Source organism: Bacillus rossius, chromosome 3 (genome assembly GCF_032445375.1).
Source record: "Bacillus rossius redtenbacheri isolate Brsri chromosome 3, Brsri_v3, whole genome shotgun sequence".
Classification (NCBI taxonomy): domain Eukaryota; kingdom Metazoa; phylum Arthropoda; class Insecta; order Phasmatodea; family Bacillidae; genus Bacillus; species Bacillus rossius.
The window spans coordinates 84,902,104-84,927,102 of NC_086332.1; the positions used below are offsets into that span (position 1 = coordinate 84,902,104).

General features: G+C 38.0%; 1 protein-coding gene across 5 annotated transcripts in view; it reads right to left on the minus strand.

The window, feature by feature from the left end:
* The window catches only part of LOC134530997 (uncharacterized), a 291,668-nt gene that overhangs the window by 44,098 nt on the left and 222,571 nt on the right, over window positions 1-24,999 (minus strand). For all 5 annotated transcript variants that reach the window (XM_063366412.1, XM_063366415.1, XM_063366413.1 and 2 more), the window contains 2 exons: window positions 19,062-19,240; window positions 728-921 (listed from right to left, as the gene is read on the minus strand). In XM_063366412.1, the coding sequence (XP_063222482.1) occupies window positions 728-921; window positions 19,062-19,240 (373 nt within the window). The remainder of the gene's footprint in view (window positions 1-727; window positions 922-19,061; window positions 19,241-24,999) is intronic.

Consider the following 24,999-nt stretch of genomic DNA (forward strand, 5'->3'; position numbering starts at 1 on the left):
AAATAAATCAAAAGTTCTTATTTTTCCTGTGGATCAAGACATTTAACAGTACTTATGTAGTATACATACATTTTTTTAAGATGTTTGGTACAATGGAATTTCCTTTAGTCTATATAATCATGATGAAACATATGTAACAAATGTTTTATATTAAAAATTATGTTATTTCAAATCCTTCGACTTCGATTTTCCTTCGACATTCCTTCGCACAATATAAGCTTCGCTTCGACTTCGCTTCGCATTTAAAAAGAGACCTTTGCACATGCTTAATAATCAACCTTTTTTTTCCACCGTTTCGAACTTTCATCTAGAATTTTCTGACCACAGTTGCAGATATTTAACCCACAACAAAGATGAGGGAATTGTCTTTTTTCTGAGGACGTAGTCCTTTGGCCTGTACTATGAGTTTGTGTGCAACCACGGGACTTAATTACGAACTATCTTTTAATATTCATCCTTCAGTACCTATGAACAGTCGACATGTTTGTTTTCGGAGTGTGTGAAAAGGTTATGTGCAAAAATTTGTATACTCTACATGTACTGGCTTACGTTGTCGGAAAATGGTTGCCACGTGGACTGTGAACTTTCTTCAAGTATTAATAAAAATACGTTAATATCAGGTTTATATCAGTTTGTGTCTGAGAGACATTATTTCCGAAACCAATCAATCATGTATGTTAGTCATGCTGTTAAACTACAAGCATATAAATAGGTCCGGCAGTCCAACCTGGAAGCAGAGCAGCAAGTCGCACTCCCTCGCAACAGGCAGCCTGGCAAGCACCAGCTGCGAAAGCCGCAGCACGCACTTGGTGTGCAGGAATACCAGTAGCTGGCGGTCCAGCCGCCCCACCTGGCCCTTCAGGTGCACAGCAGTGTTTCCCAGCAGGTGCAGCGAGAACACCACGAACAACGACCCACAGCCTGGCAGAGGCAACACTGCGTTACACGTTCAGCTCCTTTCAAAACAATTACAATAAAACAAAGTTTTATACTTCATGAGAACCAAATTAAGTCTAGCCCATAAGTGTCAACAGAAGTTTCTGCGACGCATAATATCAGTGACAAGTGGTCAAGCACGTTGGACATTTAAGACACATTTTGGCAGTTTCCTAACTTTTTCAATACATCTTTTTCTCTCTACCTTCGCTCAGTGCCAGCGCTTTGTTGACATGCAGAGGAAACTTTAAGAATAATGCAAGTTTCCCACAAACAAATAAAATAACTAATGAAAAAATGTTCACACTGTTTTTGCACTGTGGTAGAGTCAACAATGCTTAATAAAATACTATAGATTTCCCATCATATACATTGTGTGTCGCACAGAAAAGGTATAGTAAGTCCTAGATGATATTTTACAGCATTACATTAAAATGATTCTTATTACCGCAGTTTTTACAAAAGGCTCTAGGTAGAGAAATCCAAAATATTATAGAAAAGATTTTGTAAACAACCATGTTAAAAACATTCCAAAGTTTTATATAAAAATAAAATAAAAATTGATGATATTATGGAAAACTTTGTTTTGCCTCTAGTCATGAAAATAAAAATAGGATTTACTTAAAAAGAAAGAATCAACGTCAAAATAACCTGAATGATTGTTTTTTCCTTATTCTTATTTTGCTTTAAGACGGTATGTTCACAAATAGTCTAGTGTAATAAGTTGGCTCGCTAAGGTGGCCCGAGCATTGCATAGTGCACTGTACTACGGCGATGCTGAGGCAGCTCGGACCTCAGAAAGACAGTGAAATATATCAGGACTGCCACTGATATTGAATTCCAAATCCTAAAGAACACACTCAAAAATCCTGAAAAATCCTAAAAATTGCATTGTTAATATCCTGAAAAATACTAATGGCGTAAATCGTAAATAAATGTAGGCGATTTCATTAATCTCAAATTATATTTCTATTGTAGCAAATAAAACATTGCAAAGACAAAAAAATCTACTTACATCCACAATTTTTTTTTTGATAATTTCAAAAGAAAACACTTCAACATAGGTTCATAGATCATATGCTAGTATTTGTCTCAAAAACTAGATAAATAAATATATCAATAAAATTTACACTAAAAAGAAACAGTTTGTCACTATCAGGAAATGTTATTCAATACTGTTCAGTTAAGTTATGCAAAAATTTAAGTACCTCCCATTTTTAAATTTCTTGCTTTCTTCCTCATCTGAGGTGTAGGCTTAAATTCACCTTCATTCTTCCTAAAAGAAACTTGCACAAGGTTGGGGGAAAAAAAAGTTTAAAAAATAAAATAAAAAAACAAATAAAAAAAAAACATGTTTTTATTGTTTGAAATTGTTTTTTGTTTTTAATATTAATTTTAAACAAAACCACCACAATATGTTTTGCACATACGGTTTCAGCAGAAGTCCCATCAGGTGTAAGGTATATTGCTACACATTTTTGAATATGGAATTCCCTGACTTTGCCCGGTTTTCCCTGACTGTAGCAAACCTGATTGAGAGGGGAATGTGGTAACTGTAATAGAGGGAATTTTTTTGTCCATATTGTTGACAGTTGAGCAGCCTGGTTTGTGTGTATTTGTATTTGTTTATGAGCCAGTTAGTGCATGACTTAACTAGTAGTGAGTGATACATTTTATTACTTCATAGTGTCAAAAAGTGTGGAAAAAAAATAAAGTAGTATATTGACATAGTGTAATAATAAGTTCAACTGGTAGAAGAAAGGATCCAATATGGCAACATTTTATTGAAACAAGAAGTACTGGTAAAACTATGAGGGCAAAATGTAAGTTGTGTAAAGAAAACATGGTTGGACTAGTTGCTAGAATGAAACATCATATTGAAACAAAATGTAGACATACCCACAGAAAAAGGGCCCTGGAAAATAACACCAACTTAATGAGACAAGAAGAAGAAGTGTAGCATTGCAAAATGGGTCATAAGAATATTAAGAATAAGTTTGAGGTGAAGGATATTTTTTTTTTGTTTTTATAGAGAACAGTTCAGATATGTTAAAAATTGTTATTAATTACTCTTTTTAAATTTCATGTAAAGTCTTAAAATACTTATTTTCCCGAGATATTTAATTATTAATTTGTGGGTTAACTCCAGCTCATAACTAATTTTGATATATGATTTCATTAATTGTTTTATTTAAGGCAATGGAGAAGATAATTTTACAGGACATAATTTTTAAACTAAAATTTTGAATGTGAATTTCAACTTCAATTGCTAAAATTTGAATATTATATTTAAATTAGTTGGGTAAATTTTGAATTCTATTGAGATTGTAGTGGAATAATTCGAGAACAGTCTGGAAAGCCCAGAAGGAAGAGCGGACAGGCGCGACACCCTGGCGCCAGCAAGTTATTTTCCTCGTTGTAAATGCGTTGTTGGGGATTTACGCGTCACGTGGACGCATAGCTTTCGCGACAGTCTGGAAGGTTCTCTGGAGGCTACCACTAGCCAACCAATCAGTGCGAGTCCTGGCGTGGTGTGATGCGCTCGGCCGAAATTCCTTATTTGGGCATGTTGGTGAATGCTGTACTGTGATTGGTCGGTTGGCCCACGGGGTTGCTTCCCTTGTCTTCACCTATACAAGGGAGGTAATCTCGTCTACCAAGACAGTTGTCGCTCGATTGTCGTCAAGTCCGGTCGCGTCGTCGGCAACTCGCACAATATTATGGAGTTGCACTAAGGGAAAATTTCACGCCTAGGGGCTGGGGCCAGGCCGTAAATTTTAACCTAAAGATTTTTTCGGAATCATGTAACTAGAAATTTAGGCCCTAGGCGTCGGCGACGGCCCAACTTCGCGCGACTTCAGTCAGTGCACGACCGTACCTTGAGTTACATCGCTAACCAAGGGACAGTAATAAATTCTATTTTTTTTGTGAGCGACAAGACTCAACGACCATCAACAGAAAAATGTCTGGTATGGTATGCATTTGGACCTCATCCTATCAAAATTCAAGGACTTTAAAAAAATTTGTAGAACAAAAACTGTGCAAGTAACAAAGCTTTAGAACCAAATTTGTCTGAATTGTGTTGTCATGTAACTGAAAAAACTATCGTTTCTTTGGTTTGAAACGAAATAAACAAAAAGTAATGCAATAAACTCTTTCATTTCCAATTTAAAACATATTTTGATGTAACTAAATATTATCTGAATCGACCATCGTAATCATAAATTCTTAAAGAACATTGTTTGTATTGTTACATTTCTATGTGTTAGCCGGGCCGCAAGGAATGTAACAGAAGAAATGGACCTTTGTATTTTGTCTACCAGTACCAGTAGTACTGACGAGCAGTCCCCCGCAAGCTCTCTTTCATGCTTCCATCAACCTGGACCATCTCAGGCTCAGCTCGGTAAGAAAGTATTTTAGTTATAGTTTACGTAAGAATTGTAGTGTTGATTTTTTCATAAACAGTTTTACTTTTTTTTTTATTTTTTTATGTCAAATTTGTATTGAATAATAAAATGCAGATATTAAAAATTCTACTTGTTTCTTTGCTTTAGGCCACAATGTCAAAACGGTCCATCCTGCGATATGAACATGCAGCAATGGAAGCTGCTATAAAAGATGTGCAGAATGGTCTGAGCACCAAGAGAGCAGCTACGAACCATGGAGTACCACGAATTACTCTACATAACAAAATCTCGGGGAAAAGCCCAGTTGCAACAGATTCCTGGCTTACACCAAAGGAAGAGGACATTCTTGTTGAGTGGATTGTTTCTGCTACTAAAGCAGGCTTTCCTGTAACGAAGGATGATCTGCTAAACAGTGTTCAGCTAACTGTGAAAGAACTGAAACGAGAAGTTCCTTTCAAAGATGGTCGCCCTGGAGTTAAATCCTACCTATCTTTTTTGAAGATGCATCCAACTCTGTCTTTGCGAATCCCACAGAATTTGACTGCTAGTCGAGCTAGTATTACTGCTGATCACATCAAGTCTTGGTTCAAAGAGGTTGGAGATTACATCACAGAGCATGATTTACAGGTAGTGATGTTGGACCCCAGCAGAATATTCAATTCTGATGAAAAAGCATTCTTTTTGAACCCTAAAGGAAACAAAGTTTTGGCACAAAAGGGTGACAAGAGTATCTACCAGCAGGTGAACACAGATGAAAAAGAATGCTTAACTGTCATGATAACAGGAAATGCTGCAGGAGCTTTATGTCCTCCCTTGTTGGTTTTTAAATATGAAAGACTTCAAGACCTTGTCATCACAACACCTGACGATTGGACCATTGGAAAATCTCCCAATGGCTGGATGACTGGGGAGATTTTCTACGAGTTCATCTCCAACATATTCGACCCGTGGCTAATAGAGCACAAAATTCCGTTGCCAGTTGTTCTGTTCATCTATGGCCACTGTTCCCATCTGACACTTCATACAAGTAAATTCTGTGCAGCTAATGGAATTGTGTGCGTTGCACTGCTGCCCAACTCCACCCACGTTCTCCAACCAATGGGCATTGGTGTCTTCAAGCAATTGAAAGGTGGCTGGAAGAAGACTCAACACGAGTGGAGGCTGTAAAGAGAGGCTAACAATGAAGATCCAACACTAAGAAGGAAAGATTTTCCGAAGCTGCTGGAAAAATGTATCCACGATTGCATCAAGCCTGAAATCTCACCCATGCTTTCCGCAAAAGTGGCCTACATCCATGGAATCCTTCTTCAATTGACACCACCAAGCTGATGTAAAGATCTGCTAGTAGGTCTAAACCAGCAGCAAACTCGGCAAGTTCTGAGAGGGCTACACATGGCTGTCCGACAAAATGCACATCCCAGCTATTGGAAAATTTCTTAGGGGCTGAAAAGGTACACAAGTTTCAGGAATCTGGCAATGTTTGGCTGGGGGACACACAGCAGGCTGACCTGTTCAAGTTTTGGAAGTATGTGAACAACCTCAAGGCGTAAGAAACTGAGCATCACACAACTTTAGATACTCCACCCCTCGATGATCATGCTGCAGAAGGCATTCATGCACAGCCATCATCTTCAGCTCCACCTGAAGAAAACCTTTTAGACAGCGTAAAGACTCTAGTGTTGTCACCTGAAGCGCAACCCCAAGTAGACAATGTAGTAGAAGACACTCAGACTATTTCATTGTCACCTGCAGTGCAACCCCAAGTAGACAATGTCTTAGAAGATTCCCAGACTACTTCATCATCACCTGCAGCTGAAATTGTTGCAACACTCGTCGTCGAAGCTGATTCGGCACTTTCGCAATCACTATCTTCTTCAACAACTGTGACATGTGATGCAACAAATGAAAGGGTTTCTGAGGCAGCACTAACACCTGCGGTACAGATACCAGGTACTTCATCTTCCCCTGAACCTTCTACTTCAGGAACATGCAACATATCTGGCACTTCACGTGCTGTGACTCCAAGTGGAAAAGTAATCCCATCTACATTTAAACGTGCATTATTCTGGCCATCTGACAACATGCCGAAAACTAAGAAAAGAGCTACAAGGGAAAAGATTCCATCAGTGACGACGTCTCGGAAGTGGCTGGTATATTACGAAAACAAGGCAAATTTGAAGAGGGAACTTCAGCAGAAAAAGGAAGAGAGAATTGCAAAAAGGAATAGGAAGAAATTGGAAAAGAAGACACTAATGCCTACTAGCAAAACTATCAGCAATGAAGATGATTCATCATCTTCCGAAGATGATTGGGATCTCGTTCTGCTAGATTCGTTGGACGCTATGAGTGAAGTGTCTGAAGAAGAACTCATATTACAAGAGCCAAATGAGAGAAATGTACAACCAGGAGCCTTTGTGCTTGTAACTTTCATGGGAGGAAAACAGTTGGCTACAAAGTACAGATATGTATGCATAATACAAACATTAGAAGGTGATGATATCCAAGTAATGGGGATGAGAGCAGTTGGTCCATCCAAGAAAATTTTTGCACCTAAGGACAATGATCTTTCGTATGTTCACGTTACTCAAATTGTGGGCATTTTGCCAAACCCAAAATTTGAACTTCAAGGAGGCAGGATGAAATACGCCTTCAGTGGACCTGTAGATGTGTTTGAAATGTAATTTAAAAGCTGCAGTGTTTGTGTTAATTTTTATTGTCTTGCTGTTGGTCTTGTAAATCTCATACCCCAGGTAACGTTACCTAAACTTTGAAGACAGTTTTCATTTTTGTATTTTGATTTTTGTGTAGAATGTTGCTAAAGTTCACGTTTTGTCTTATACAATTAAGTTAAGTTCATTTTATGTTCAAAAATTTTATAATTAAATTTAATCCCAATAAGTTAAATGACTGTATTAGTCTCTATTTCTTTACTTATGTAAATGTAAAATTAGTTTTGCAAATGTTTCTGCACATTTCAATGTGTGTCCATCACTGGTTAAATCTTGTGTCCACTACTAGGAAAACGTATAATTTTGCATGTCCACTACTGGTATGAGAACACTATTTTTTTTTTAAATTATTATATAACTATGATATGTTCATTGTTAATCCACGTTTCTAGATGACAAGGAAGGATTGGAGAATTGGCCAATGCATACATTAATATCATTTAACCACTTTTGTGCTTTCAGGAATTTTTTTAGCAGATTTTTTAAAAAAATAATTTCTTAAGGGTGTCCACTACAACAATGGGGTACTTTTTGTTTGTTACAGATAGAGAGAGAACATCAACACTTGGATGCAAAAGTTCTATTTTATCTCGATAGTAAGTAGTGAAGAGGATTCAACTGAAGGATCTCAGGCTTCTTCCTCTACACATTAACCACATGGATCTATTACCTTGTTAGATAGATTTACCATACACACCACAGTAAAAGTTAAAAAACAACTAGATTTGCAAATAGCTCGCTTCATATTCGGTACAAACTCAGCATTCAGGCATGTCGAACATCCTGAGTTTGTAAGAATGGTTCAACTTCTTTGCCCTGGCTGCAAACCCCCTAACCGAAGGCAAGTTTCAAATGAACTTCTAGATGAAATTCACGCTGAGAAATGGATGGATGTGAAGAAAAAACTATCTGAAAAATCTGTGTGCATGGCTCTGGATGGTTGGAGCAATGTGCACAATAATCCAATTGTGTGTGTCCGTGAGTGATGTGCTGGACCAAAGCACTCATCTAACTGAAACCATTGACACTGAAGATAACAGTCATACTTATGAGTACCTGTTACAGATAGCAGAAATATCAATTAAAAACTGTCAACAGTATGGCTGCCGAGTTCGAAGTTTCGTTACTGATAATGCTGCCAACATGGCGAAAATGAGGGAGGAGCTGGCAAGAAAAGACATAGGAGATGTAATAACGTACGGTTGCTCAGCTCATCTCCTTAATTTACTAGCACATGACCTGCGAGTAGACAGCATTATGGAACATGTTAAGCAAATAGCAAAGTATTTCAGAAACACCCACTTTGCAGCTGCTAAGTATAAACTGGTTGGTGGAACAGCTCTCGCTCTCCCTACGGATGTTCGCTGGAATTCTTCAGCTGATTGTATAGAGTCTTATTTGAACAATTGGCACATCATTGCCAAAGTCTGCACTGAAAATTGAAGTGCCATCGAACCAAACATAAATGCAAAAGTGAGTAATATTTGATTGAAACAAAATGCACAAGACTACCCTTAAAAACTCAAAACTCTTTCAGTCTCTTTAATTAAGGTGCAACGTGATGATTGCACCATTGGTGAAGCAGTTGAAGTTTGGCTTTATCTACAGGATTTTTTCAAAAATGATAATGATTGTGACTCCAATCAACTCAATTGCTTTATGAAGCGATTTAACTTAGCTGTGACTGATGCCCATCTCCTAGCTAACCTCATAGACCCACGTTTTCGAGGGGAGCGATTGAGTGAGGAGCAACTTCACTCTGCAATGGAGTATGCTTTAACATACCACCCAGATGTCATGCCGGATATTATTAAGTACAAGGCAAAAAGTTCACCTTTCAAGGAATACTTATTCAGTCCTGTAACACTAAAAGAGATTAAACCTCTAGTATGGTGGATGGCTTTGGAGAAAAGTACTCATCATGCAACTCTGAACCTGGCACATCAGTTACACAGTGCAGTGGCTTCGTCAGCTGGTATTGAACGTCTTTTCTCCACATTCGGGTTTGTGCATAGTACTGTAAGGAACCGGCTAGGAACAGAGAAGGCTGCCAAACTTGTAACTGTTTTCCGTGCACTTAACTAACAAAAACAAATTTTAATTAGATTAGATGAACTTAGTGGAACTGGCACCCTAAAAGGGTATGACTGGTTTGACCCCAAGCAGTGCTGGTATTTTATGTTTACGTGAGGAATGTGTTTCACTTCAAAACTTCTCATCCTAGTCTGGATATTTATCACAATTGGTGACTCACAATGAGACAGTGATGCTTGCGATGAAAATGTCAATATGCAGTTTTCATTTTCGTAAGAAATAAAACTTTTTTTAAAATACATATAAAAAAAGTTTAGAACAGAATGTTTTAAACATTGAGTTTTAAACTTGTTTTATTCAGGGTGTATTGTATTAAACAATTTTTAACATTTTGTTTTAAACGTGCCAACCCGGAACTTGCATTAAAGCATTCAGCATTGGCGACAGCAACGATGATCTGTGCGATGTCTTTATTAGTTTCAGCTTACTAAATGCCCTCTCTACACTTGCATTACTATGCGGGAGTATCATCATTGCTTTCGCTAACTTGCAGAGTGTTGGGAAACACAGTTTACCATTCTCTTGATACTTTGACACTTTGTGCCAAAAAACATCAATAAGAACTGATAGCTGCACATCCGATACAGCTGTCCCAAAGTGTATATGTAAAATATTCTTCATTCAAAGCATCCGATTCTTCTGCTGAAATCACATTTGGGAAAGCTTTGGCCAGGAGTTCCATCTTCTCCCAATATCCACATTGTTTGTTTGCAGGGTCAAAGATATCTATGTTCCGGATAATGTGATCATTGAGTGTCAGGAGGCGATACAGTTCCTTTGTACCAGTTTCATAAAACTTACGTACATTGAGGAAAAATTCAACTTTTTCAGAAGGTGAAATCTGGTTTTCTGTTCAAAAATTCTGTGTTGCATGGCTAATAAAAATGGAAGAATCAGAAAGCTGGTTTGATCGTTGGAAATCAATAGTAGTCAAATCACCTTTCTGTATCACAGAAAACTGAACAAAGCTAGAGATAGTTTGTCTCAGCAGTACACACACCTCACTATACAGTTTATGTAGATATGGGCGGTCTTGCTGAAATAGAACATTGAACTCAAACTATGGAAAAACTGCTTGGAGAAAAAGGAAATACAATTTTGCTGAATTTGAGTGCAGGGTTGATTTGATTCGTTTGACGGATTCCAGAGAACTCTCTTTCGGGTCAACCAAATCAAAATACTCGATCAAAGCTGGCCATTGTTCAAGTAAACGATTGACACATTGAAGTTTGGCCAACCACCTGGTGAAAGAAGGCTGCAAAATTTTATGTTCATCCATTTCTAACAATTGTTGTATTTGCCTGTATTCATCTTGTCTTTTTCCTGATGTCTTGAAGTAAGAGTAGACATCTCTCAACAACTGTTCGCACAAATTTGGTAATTCTGCACATGCGTGTGATGCAGCAAGATGAGAAACATGGCAGGTGCAGTGGAGAAACCAAACATTTCCTTGCTGTTCCTTAACTCTTGAGAGAACAGATTTGAATTCTCCAACCATGGCCTTTGCACCATCTGAAGACATTCCCAAACAGTTACTCCAAGGTATTTCATCTTCTTCGAAGGAGCTGTTCACAATATCAAATAGGTTTTCTCCAGTTGCTTTCCCTTCAATCGCCACAATTTTGTATAAATGTGTCTCAACTTGCTGAAGAGTATAAAATCTTGCCAAGATAACCATCTGTCTGTTAACTGTGATGTCGGTAGACTCGTCAATTAACAGTGTGAAGAAAGTGTCTTTCATTGAACTAACAGTTTCTTCTTCTTCACAAGAAGCTAGTGCCTGCTGAATTATCATGCTTGTTTCGGAGCGACCACACCGAAAGTCTTTCGTAATGTTACTATCCGGGAACATCTTCAGCACCAATTTAGAGAACTTGTCACTTAAGCTTAATGACAAGTTATTTTCGCAAACAAAATTTTCCCAAAGTAGATCTGCATCAACACCCCCATTATTTTCCTGTGCCATAAAGTTTGTAAGCGACAAAGTTTGTTCCACACATCGTTGGTTTTTTTGTGATTCTCCGTGTTACCATGGCGACGTAAATATTTAAGTCCTCCGGTAGCAATACTCAGCACAGAATTGCATACTGTGCACTTAGCTTGATAATCACCACCGTCCGGCTTTAACCACTTCAATTCTTGTTCCCAGTTCCTTTTGTAATGTTGTTTGGCCGCAAAACATTCAGAAGACAATTTGCGTTTCTTATCCATTGTAGGTTATAGGTGATTTACTATTTATTTTCATTACACTGTCCAATTTCCCATTTCGAAAATCTATTGTTTATGTGACGATCTTTCTAAACAAAACTATGTCATCAACAAAGAACACTCTGCTATGTTTAATACAGCTTACCAAACGCTCAAACAGTTGCAGTCTATAAACTATCGGCGACATGCAAATGCATGCAACCGTAACTGAAAAGAGTGATGTGGCAACTATGGGCTAAGCGGCTAAGGCGCGAGCGCATCTGGCAATGCTGTCTGCAATCTTGTTACACTCTTTGGCTTGACCTTGAGCTCGCCTCCGCTCCAGTAGATAAAGAAGTTGTTGCGCTACGTCTGCATGCAACACGGCACGTCAGCTGCATCTTCAATACGCTACGATTGATTGTGAAGTTCATTACCATTTCTTTTTTGTATGTGCGTTACAGTTTCTTAAACATTTAGCCAGTGTGTGTTTTTTTATCTACACAATGGAAAGTTTAAAACGAAATGCAAGGCCTCGATACAAAATTTAATATTATTGATGCTTGCGAAGAGAGGTGTGAAAAGTTAAATGTGGTTTAACCTTAATTAATAATTGACACTTTTGACAAGATTACATGCGTATGTTTGAACAAAGTTTTAGTAGTGTGGTAAAATTCACAGTCTCTTTTTCGACATACGAAAATTTTTTCCCTAATACATAATAGGTACTATAGAAAATGTTAAAATGTATGAAATATGCAGAAGGTTAAAATTTTACTGTGGCATTTATTTCATGATGGTACGCATTACCGGTTTCTCATTTTTGGTTAGTATGTTAGTGACTGATGGCTTCGGGTACTCTCCGTTCTGTGCAGTCGGCTCGCTCGGCAGTCGGCATTCAACTTCTGACCATGAATAGGATGGGCGCAGACGTCAGACGGTTGCTAGGCAACAGGCACCTCTCTCTCCCCCAATCGCACCACAACTTATAAAGCTCAAGCTTGAAGCGATGGATCCCCCGCCCAACCCCACACACCACCACATTCCTTCCGCTGATTGATCTATCGCTGGTGCGGAAACGTCTGTTCCGTAAACAAACAACAATGACCATTATTTTTATTTTTTATGCGCCAAGAAAATATCTGTAATATTTCTTAAAAATTCGGATATTCTTTTGATGGTATAAATATCCGTAAAAATGAACAAAACCCGTATAATCGGCAGGCCTGCAATATTTATGTTACACGTGACCTTGATCACCTAATATTTAACAATTAGAGGGTTTTATTTGTATTTGTATTTGAGTTTATCTGATTGAGTACATTGCAGCTGTATTCATATCCCTGCAACAACTACGAAAATAACTCACGATCTTTAAACAGTTGAACAGATATCAAAAATCACAGTTAAGAACCATCCTGATTTAACTAGACTAAAATATAAAAAATTGGATTGAAATTGATCCATCTGTTTGAGAGCTATGATCAGACAGACACACAAACCACTGTTGTCGCAAAGGGGGTTCAGATTTTCGAATATTTGTACTTGGCTTTATACCTAGGGCGCCACCACATGTGTTACGGGCATGTGGACCCGGCGACTCTACTCTCAGGGCCGTGACATCGCCCGTGTGCAGCGAGGCCCGTTTCCCCCAGTATCAATAAAAACACGTAATTACATCCCCTCTCAGCGGGGGCCACGGTATTTATTAACACACACAATAATGTAGGCTCTCGAAGGCGGCCCACACGCCTCAGTCCTCTCCCCACGTGGCCACGCGCACGAAAGACACTGATAAGTTAATTAAATAAAACTTAAATAAAACAGACTACTGCCCGAGGTAAGTCCTGAAGTTAAAGAAAATGATTTATATAAACTAAATAGCCAGATGGATGCGGTTCAGTAATAGTCTAGAGTTGCAGACGATGGGCGCGTGAGACTCCTTGCCTCAGGCAGCGACGGCGACCGACTACCTTCCGTCGCGCCCTCGAGGCGGGTCCACCACTCACATCCGGCCAACGGCTGTTAACATGTATTTAAATAAAGCATGCCACCGGAAAAGGAATGAACATACATAAACCCTTAATTAAATTAGCCTATTGGCTGCAAACAATAAAATTACATAAATAATTTAATATTAAAATAATAAAATAAAGTCTTCCTCGGGAATGCTTGTCCTCGCTCTGCATCATTCGGGAGCGAAGCACTGATGTCACACCGGTAGGCGTGGGCCGACACGCACACACACATACACTACAGCGGGTGGTTTGAAACTGCAGGGTGATAGAGGGTGGTGGTGGGAGGAGGCGGGCCTGCAAGGGCGAGACGTGAGGCACATCAGGCTTAGGGAGGGCGTAGCCCCGGTCGACGTCAACACACAGAGACAGACAGACAGACAGACAGACAGAGAAAGGCTTCAAACTTACAAAACCTCTCTTATTGTGTCCGGGGTTGATTAAATGTTTTAATTTACATTTGAACACATTTCTAAGTTTGATTTTTTTCTACAAAAATCAAACAAAACTAAGAATTTTAATTTATTATGTATAGTAAAACTGCAAACATTTAAACAAATATCAGAGCAAAAATAAAAATCAAGCATCATTATTCATATATTCATGAACGTCATCCTAATCACCCTAAAAAGGATACATTTTTGCCACTATTTAAGCCTTCTAGTCAGTTGGCAGCATATAAAGGAAAAAATATTTGATGGACGGACAGAAGTAATGAAACATTGAGTCAACTTTTACTCTAAAAAAGGACCTTTACTCTAAAAAAAAGTTTCTTTGCATTATTAAAGCCCTGGCAATGCCAGGTAATTCAACTTCTCTGTATATATACATTTAATTGCCCGAAATAACCTGAGTTGAACAAAATTATGCATGTAAAGTTTTATTTTCCTGAGTTCATTTGTTTTGTGTTTCTGTTGAACACCAGAAGATGCTGCACATGAAAGAAATTGCAAAATAAGAAAAAATTATGATTGTAGGTTGAAAAAAATCCCTTTTCACTCAAGTTGCTATCAGAATTCATTATTACATAACAATATTTTTTTTTTTTATGAAAAGGATCTTTTGACGTACTAATTAAAACTGCAAGCATCATGTGCCACAGGATCAAGCCACCAGAATCATGTGAAGTACTGAACTAAAAGAGCAAGCATTATTACCACAGGATCATGCCTTGAGGATCCACAGATAAACTTCAATATATGAAACTAAACAATTAGCATATTTTTTATTCTCCATAGTTGGCTACAGTTGTGCTAAACAAAGAGAGAGATGAAAAAAATTGGAAAACTTGGTTTTCACACACTACACATATCCTTAAATTTAATTTCTATTGGTTCGTGAAAAATAATAGTTTAAAGCTTACATTATAATACCTGAGTTTTCACACTGCCCTGCGGCTTAAAAAAACTATACTGAAAATCAAAGACCACAATAATGAATCTAAAATGACTTTAAATATTCTGCCACCTAAACCTAGAAATTCTTTTTTCTAAGCCTGGGCAACACAGCCCAAACTCGAGAAAGATCTGTATATTTACATTAACTAATGTCTACTGGTGAGTGCATACACTGTTTAATCATAATTTCTTCAACCCATAACATGGCCTACGTTATGCCAAAAAATTGAAATAAAATTGTAAAACTGTCTCCAAAACATTTTCATACATGCCGCCTTTAATAAGGAACCCCACAGGCACAGTTACTTCAAAAATTAGTTGAAAAAAAAGTTTCACTTGAATGTTTTTCTTTGAGAAACATGTAACATTGCAGGACCCCTAACCTCCCCAGCTATGCAGAATATTTTTATGTTATGATATTCCTCAGTAATGCAGTAAATCAGCCGATTATATGGTTCAAGGTCATAGTGACCTAGTTTTAATACTTGGGAGTTATCACCCGTAAACATTTATTATAAGTAATTTTGATATTTAGTTATTTTATTTAGAAAGTTTTTTACCTATAATTTTACTGGTTTTCACTTTTCTGGCTAGGCTGATAACTACAGTAGAATTCCGCTGATGCGACCCCTCACGGTTTCCGGAAAAACGGACTTATAAACGGAATGGTCACAATAGAGAATTTGGGCCAATTCCCCCCCCCCCCCCCCCCCCCGCCAAATTATATCCAAATACATAAAAAAAAAAATCGCCTTTGTTCGCATAGATTTCATATTCAAATCGTCTATGGAGTAAAAAAGACAACTTTTTAAATTCATATTACACCTCGGACTCGCATACCCCGAACAATGGGTTCCGATAAATACTCATGCTAAGAGAATTCACGTCACGCGAGTTCGGCTATGCTAGCCGGCTGGTTGTTATTTTCGTTCAAAACGTGGCGAAGGAACTTGTGTGGATCAAGTAGAAAACATTCGGCTATAAACGAAATATATAAGAACAATGCTATCCTGAAATGCTGTGACATGTTTTTGGAGTAGATAATCACAGCGACAGACCGACAGGATGCGTTCCCGCCCTTGCCGTCAGCGATTTTTATTTTGACAGCTCCAGAAATTATCTTTTCCACGACCCTTCACAGCGAAAAAAAAAAAAAAAAAAACCCCACGTGTGGACGTGTAGGTGAGGGGAAGGAGAGCGGAACTGCTGGCTGCGCACGCATCTACTCGCCAGTCCCCACTGTATGGCGGCACGCGCACACGCGCGTATGTGCGTGCGTGCATGTGAGGAGTAGCGAGAGTGTGACGGTAAATGTCGACCTTGACCACTTCCGCTTACTGCAGGGCTCGCTCTCTTTTATCTCTGTCTCCCCCTCCCACAAATATATTGGCTGGCAGGTCTCGCCCTCTTCACCTTCTTTATCTTATCTCTCACGCACACTTGAAGCACCTAATACGTCACGCCCCTCAAATTTTCAATTGCAAATTGCTGCCTTCCTTCTGTACTGCATTTATAATTTCTTCTCTCTTCTTAAGAATCGTGAAGAGAGTAGACTTCGGAATGCCATATTGCTGTGCTATCTTCGTCTTGGAAATTGTCTTCTTATCCACTTGCTGGATAATCTCATAATTTTTCATTAGCGACAAACTGGCTCGCTTTATATTCATTTTCACGAATCCACGAGTCCGTGTAAATTTAAAAACGAGTCACAATCGTCAAACGGGACCGGGACGGCAATAGACGCGCGCGTAGATGCTATCAGGTGATGCGCGCAGTTTACCAGTATTGGCTAGCGTGGACAGTCTAGAGGGGTGGTATCTATTTTTAGCCGTCTTTTGTATGCCTGCCTGCTTACAGTACAGCACTCGCCAAGATAAATGTGAACACACAGCGCCCAACAAAGTGTAACAGACTTGTTTTTCAGCCGATTTTACTCAAATTTTCGACTTTCTCTGCTCAAATTTTTCACGGTTTCTCAAAAAACGGTTGTATAAACAGAATGGACGCATCAGAGGGGGGTCGCATCGGCGGGATTCTACTGTATAAATTTTTGTGTATGATTGATTCATGGTGTGTTTGTGATGGGTCCAGAAAGTAAGACAGTGCTGTGTGTAAAAAGAAAGAAAGATAGAGGCCCAACGCCATGGCACCGACACAATAAGCGAACCTTTATCGCATCCCGTGTTAGAGATAGACAAGAGACATTTTCCAGAACCGAGTTCTCTGACAGGTGAATCCCTAAATAATAGTTGTAAGAATAAGTGTTGTAGCTAATACGAAGGTGTTTTTACTGGGGAATGCCCCAGCTATTTAATGCTTGAAGGACTGTTGTATGTGTTTTGAACTAGCTTTGTCTCATCAGTCGTTGTTCAAGTACTATGCCAAAAGTTATGTGCAGGGGTGGTGCCTTATAAAAAAACATATTATGAGATTGTATGGGTATAACAATTTCACATCTGGGTGTCGGGGCCGTGCCACATTAAGTTTGAACCCGTTTTCATAGTTTTTCTTCAGAAATTTTAACTAGAATTTGTAGGCTCCAGATGTGCGGCGTAGGCCCGGGTGGTCCGCTGATCCACTGGAATTTATTTCCAGTGTATTTTTGTACCTAGATGACAGAGTCGCTAGGGACATTATTTCATGAATGCACAGAACTGGGGGTTATGATCTGGAAAGGGAATGAGTGTTCCGTCACACTATTGTGTAAATAACATGTAATAAGTTTGTTGCAGAGAGAAAAATAAAAGTCAAAATTCATTTCAGCCTTTTAAGTTTGTCACAGAGAGAAAAATTAAAGTCGAAATTCATTTCAGACTTTTTTTGATGATTATCATTAACAGTTTCAAGTCATTTAACAGTCATAAACAGAACTTTATATACCTCTACCTGTAACTTTTGATGGAATATTTCTCTAATGTTTTTGCAAGTGCAAGGTGCTGTTATCTTAGCCTGGCACAATTGTGACTTGTTACAATCAGGCTGAGTGTAAACAGGAGGAACAAAATGGTGGGGCCTTAAATATTCAGTGGGAGCTATAATGACATGATGGACATAACTTGCTTGGTCTGACGTAGTCAACCCAGTTCAAAAGTACCGGCACACATGCCAAAAAGTGTGCCTCATGGCACACCACCGAAGGAGACCATCAAAATGTGTCATACCCGCACTCCTGCATTTCATTACGTAAGCGAAGTTTTTCACATACAACTGCACTTGTAGGCCTGAGTTAACTCAAATGCCTCTCACCCTACAGTCCCAAAGCAGGTGTGTTGTGACATCACCTACATGCTTCACCACGCCTCTTGTGGCACTGCACGGAACCACTCCAGTATAAATATAAAAGTCAATTGAAAAAAGTCCCTTATCTAAATATCATTTTGGTGACAGCACGTGATCCAAAATGATTTTCTTGGGTATCTTTCTATTTGAAAGACATCTGCTAGTACTATTAAAATAAATTTATATTTTAGTTGAAAACTCTTGAATTCTGTGCCAGAGATAACTGAACACGGGTATGAAAAATGGAATATTTTGACCCAAGGGGTCAGATAGAGGCGGGAGAGAGGAGGAGCCAGTTGGTCCAAAATGTTATTAAGACCCCCGCCCCATATTTCGAACCCTATTTTCGGGACCAATGGGGGGTCGTAACCGTTCGGTTTCACTGTAATAAAAACTTATTGTAAACTTATTTAATCCTTTACATATTATCAAGATACTCCATTCCAATTATTACTTCACTCCTACTCGTACCACAACCGCTACTTTCATTCCAAAAGACACACTATCATTTGCATTTATTTTCACATCGCTATTCATTCTTTCACTTTTAGTAATTTAGTACATCCTTTATTTTCCTTTGTTCCTCCATTCAAGTTTGTTACGACTGGCCAACTTCCATGACATAATATCTTTCCACTCAATAACAAAAACGTGTGCGTGTGTGTGAGGAGAGTCAACTTGTGACAGAAGTGAAACATTATATTATTAGGTATAGGAAACATTCTCTTATGCTGAGGTCAAAGATGAAAAAAATGCAAGTATGCTAGTGATAAATTATGATGTAAGTATGCAAGTGTGCAAGCAAGCAGGTGTGCAAACATGCAAGTATTCTGCGTCATTTCTACCTCTCCTCCTCTACTTGTTCCCCCACAACATACCTAACTATTCCTCTCATCCAATCAAAATTTTCATAACACTCGAAAATTGTACCCCTGCAGCAAAGAATTTTCACTTCAAAAATCATCTGTAATGCACTGTACTGTGCTGCTAACTTGACCCCTGAATGATTGTGCTTGCCTGTCATCAGCAGTTTGGAAGCGAGCAGATGCATGTCTCGCAAGTACTTGATCGGAGGCTGAACCAGGAGCAGAGGGTGGCATCCCACATCCAGCACATCATTCAGCAAAGTCACCACAAGGACACGCTCCGGCTTCTCTGCCTCAGAAGTTGTGTCTGGAACGCGGGGAACCATGTTCCTGGAACAAAGTAACCCAAATAGCATACACAAGAAATACTTCATTTTATTGGGATGTTCAACTGTACAAGATGGCATTAAAAATTAACACGCAAGCATCAGTTCTAGATACATATTAACCATCAGTTACCTCAATATTGTGCCCAAGAGACAAGTTAATTTGCTTTATTGACAACAATTTGCTTTCCCCTTCCACTAGAAGTAGTCTAATTTTGTTAATGTCTGAATCATGAAATTTTAAAACAGTGTTAGGAAATTTATTTAAGATACATAAGATAGTTTTTTTTTTTAAATTTCATCACAGTTAATGTTGTCATAAAAAAAAAAATGGATTTTACAAGAATAGAGGTGGTAGTTATAATAATGGCAGATAGTAAAAAAATATACTTCTTCAGAAGAGATGTTTAAAGTTTTCATAAAGGTGTTCAATTGCTTGACATTTTAAAATGCAAATAAACTGCTAAAAATCAGATTCTACAATTTGTACACAATACATTTATCACTGAAACTTGGAATTAATATTAATAGTTATATTGTAATTTAAAAACTATGTTATATGCCTTTCCTTCGCCTAACAATATATTTGTTGAAGATTAATACATAAGCAGTGGCGTGTACTCAATAGATGCTAGGTAAGCAGTGCTTACCCTGTTGTTATGTTGCTTGGCGTAATGTAATAATTTTTTCTATCTGGTGATTTCATCTCGTGTGCCAATGTGATCCGATCACCGTAGCGGGCGCGTCGGGTAGCATGTCACCCGGTTGTCATGGTAACGTGAAAGCCGGGCAGGTTGTTGTGACCGGCGGAGGGGGGGGGGGGGGGGGGGGGGGGGGGGGGTAAGGGTTTCCGTATCTTCGTGAGACTACTTCGGTAATGTTCGTTCAAGGCCCGCTCTACCCAGAGCAGCTGGCCTTTAGCTGTGTGTGCGTGCGTCGTGCAACAAACAAATACCGGTACAAATTTTATTTTTACAACTTATAAGGCAAGTTTTTATAGCGCAACAGTGTCCGTTTTAAGAACATTTTATTCTGTTTTGGTATTTACTGTTTTCGTTTTAAGTGCTAGCCAGTGAGAATGTAAACTTCATCTGCGACTGCCGTCCAACAAGGTAAGCTGTGAGTTCCGCAGCGTATGCTGTCCGGGATGGAGCAGGTCTCTCAACCCGGCCCCAGCCGAGAACACAGCCACTGCGTTGTTTGGAATTTTTTGAGTACTGATTTTAATTCTTTTTCTTTTGAAGATAAAAAAAGTGTTTGGCAGTGGGGAGACCAACTCCTGATTTAGACATAGGAAAACGTTTTTGCTGGCCAAGTGCATTTTATATTTCTACCAGGAAAACTGCAAAAATAGCCCCATTTTTCACCTATAAATCCAAATTTTTCCGGGGGAGGGCCCCCGGGCCCCCCGCCTTAAGATCGGGGATGGGTGAGACAGCTTACCTACACAATAACTCCACCACACGCCACTGTACATAAGTAATAAAATATAAACAAAATGATAACTTTCATAATTATTTTACTCACATTTTATTTTAAATAAAAATATATGTTTACACTTCTCCTGGTTTTTCATCACTCATCTATATCAAAGTTCCATCAGCTAATTCTTTAACAGAATGGACATAAAAATGTTGGTCTATTGCACACACTCTTTAACAATAAACTTGTTAAGAGATTTCTAAAATTTATAATTTATGTTGCCTTTACCACTGGTAAAGATGTTTTCAGTTGAACATTGCACAATAGAGCACTGTCAATTGTGGTTTTCCATATTTTAAATGGGATGAAAGTTGGAGTACATGTTACTGATTCAAAAAGTGTACCATTTGCCATGTACAGGTTGCCCACACAAATCTTTGGTAAAATTTACCTGACTCTTCCATAACTTTCCATGACCAAAATTACAAATTTTCCACACAAATTTTTTTGCCAAATAATTTACCTATCTTGCAATTTTATGAAAGAAATAAAGATTATCCAGCCTCCACCACTCCTACACCTGAACTAGTTTATCAGAAACTTGCATATGCCATTTAAGAGTGGTATATACCCCTTTTTAAAACCAGTTATACATGCGTCCACTACTAGCCTATTTTCTCGAGAATTGTGATAGCTACAGCTTCCAGATTATTAATCTGACGAGAAAAGTAATGCAGTTTTTCCAATATAGTTTTATATTTTGGAAATCGTGACGCAAAATATATTTAAAAAAATGGTAAAAACAAGCAATTCGTTGACGAATTTCTAGTTATTCGATGAGAAAAATTAAAATTTGAATCTATATTGGAAAAGATTATATTTTTCTGAACAAAATGGTATATTAAAAGTATAAGGTCACCGCATTAAATATCAGTTTATTTGGTTAGGAAAACTGGCTAATTTGGCATTTTTAGTGTCTGCCTTGTGCTGCTCGACGTGAAAGTTGACGCCAAGCTCCGGGAAGACGAGCAGGGTGGGGATGACACTGACACGCCTCAACGTCGCCCGCTGTAGGGGAAGTGCTGATCTGTAACGGTGATAAACCTCCCTCCTCCCTTCACCCTCTTCCTGCTACACAGCAACACCATTTCTCTGAAGGATTCATAGTCCAGGCATTTTATGAGAAAAAGGGGTCGATTTACGGACAAATTGCAAGAAAAGGTTTTATTATATCAAAATTTGCAGAAAAATTTGTAGAATAACATATCCAAAATCCACCGAAATCCACTTTATTTTGGTAACGTTTTTTCCGGGATTTGTCCCGGAAAAATGCGGAATAAATTAATAACTGGAAAACGGTGCGTTCTACGAAGAAAGGTAGAGACACTAAAATTAAAGAGAGCCAAATTTACCATAACATACAAAAAATTTACAAAAATACACTAATAACTACTATTTTGTTTTCTGGAATTCGTCACGGAAAAACCTAAAATATTGAAATAAATTGAAAATAGCGCATTTTACAGCAAAATGTTTCAGGACAAAGTTAAAGTACACAACGATTTTCATAATATATTACAAATTAACAAAAATCAACACAAAATAGGTTTTTGGTTTTCCAGAAAATTTCCTGGAAAAAAAAGGACAAATCGAAAACGTATCGTACGTCAAAGAAAGTCGTGACTAAAATTAAAGACTTTTTTTTGTATTAAATATAATTTAATTTCACCAAAATCTGCTCATATATATAAATGTATATATTTTTATATGTATAGTTTTTTTTGTGACTCGTCCTGGAAAATCTTTAAAAATTCAATAAAACGAAAACGGAACATCGTATTGAAAAAGTTTCGGTGGGACAAACAGAAGCACACAAGATTTCCTTTACCAGATCCTAAATTCACTGAAATCTGGTAAATAGATTTTATTTTGTGATCGGCCACGGAAAAAGTATTGAATATGTAGGCAAAATAACAGAAAGCATTGTATCCCATGTGTAACCCTTCTTCCTCCTTAATTGGAAGAGGGGTTGCGTCCCCGACTCACTCTGGGCGCGAAGGGAAAAAATAAATATTAAAACCAGGCATAAAAAGCTAAACAATATAAATTCCCCACACCACTGCCCAGGGGTCAGGCCAAAAACTTCAAAGGATATAATAGCAGAGTAACCATTAAACAAACAAGAGGCAAGACTTTGGACGTATGTTATTAAAAAATAGAAATTTGCAAAAATAGTATTTACTATACATAACCATACAAGCTTAGTTACAAAAGCTGACGTTAATAATGGCAGCATCTTATCCCCATTTGCGATACTAACAATAACCTTTAAAACATCATAAAAATATAAATACTGATAACAACAAGTATAAAAATATATAAGGGCGTGAGGCGTGGCCACTATAAAATATCAAAATTTACTGACTGCCCTAATACCAAAAATCAAACAAGACAATCAATACAAATATATAAAAATTCTACAATAATAAAAAACTGAAGTACAAAAAATGTATTTAAATAAAGTTCTTAAACTCTCAATCAACAGTTTAGTCTTTCTTCTGATGTTCGTTGCTAAAGACTTGCCAAAAAAAACAAAGTTAATATCCTAGGCGTGCGCTGGCTTCCTGACCTTCCTCACCAACTCCAGAGTCTAATGCCACGCCGGGCCATAGGTTCGAATTCACAAAGGCGTGAACGATGATCAAAAAAAAATTATCTTATTTTTTAGGGAAATGTAGCAAAAACTCTTCACGTAACATAACCATGTTACCACAGAAGTATTTATCATCTACTTCAAACAAAGTCTTACTTCTTTATTAACTTGCCAATGATTTCATAAAAACGTAGAATGGCCGCACCAACCAACATCAGGCTGCGCATGTAGTCCAATACAGATCGCATACTTTTAATAATACTGCACAAGCTGATTATATTAGCTAAAGCCAACTTTAAGTATGCAAATTACGAAGACAAAGTCTCAAAAACAAATTGCAAAATGTTCGTTTCTTCCAAACTTATACTTTTATTACAACTACAGGCAAACGGGCGACCAATTTAAAAAATCCCACACTGGAACAACGTGTGAAACGAATGGGCCTCTTCACCAAACAGGCTAATAAAAGTTCCGTCCAAATAAAATTTAGTATGGGAAAATACACAGTTCACTAGGTTTGCCAAAAACCAGTGCAGCACCACGGGGGTAAAAATCAAAATTGCGGCCTCTCTTTACCTTGATAAGTTCAGTATCACAGGGCAAACCATTGCCCTGTCACCCAGCGTGGAGCCTCCACCCCCATACTCTTCGTCGCCCGTTGCCGTCCGGCACACCAGTCCGCGCCGTCACATGGCTCTGTCCTCGACGGTCGCTCGCCACACACTCCTCGCGACCCCAGCTGATTTTCACTCCCGGCAAGCCGAAAGTCTGACGTCATCAGCCAACCGCCGGGCGCTCGCCAAGTGGTATTTACGTGAAACACAATCGATGTTCTTAAACTCATAATCGATAGCTACCAAACGGCGTAGAACTAATTAACAGAAACAAATATAATTAAAAAAATTTACAGATAAATTAACATTAATTAAAAAAGGCGTAAAAATACGTGAAATAAAAAACCATATAAAACTAGAGACCAGCAACAAAAATAAATTACAAGTAAAAATGTGGCCCTGCAGGCCACACATGTCAAATTGTCAGATCCGAACTATATTCATTTTCCATAATATATATTTAAAGTCACTTAAATTATATTCCTTTTTTCAGTTAGTGATGTGTTAAAACGTTTTTGAAATCTACCAAAATTATATTCCAGAAAACAAAATCAGACTCATTTCAACTGCTTATCGTTTGAAAGAAAAATTCGACACGTCCATTCTCACAAAACATACCATACAATTAAATTTACACAAGATTTCCAGTGACCTGTATCGAGAAGAAATAGAAAAATATACACACATTGGGATGCACTCTAACACACAATACTGAATAAACATGCATTAGGTAACATACATAAGTACTTTAATTTAAAATATAGGTTACCTAAACAAACATTAACGTGATTTTATATTTCTATTAATGTTAACAAACTGATCCAACAATTCGGAAAATTGCCTACATATAAGCTCGAAATGGTATTTAACAGAATCATCCTGTTTAAGAGTGGTATATACCCCTTTTTAAAACCAGTTATACATGCGTCCACTACTAGCCTATTTTCTCGAGAATTATGATAGCTACAGCTTCCAGAGTATTAATCTGACGAGAAAAGTAATGCAGTTTTTCCAATATAGTTTTATATTTTGGAAATCGTGACGCAAAATGTATTTAAAAAAATGGTAAAAACA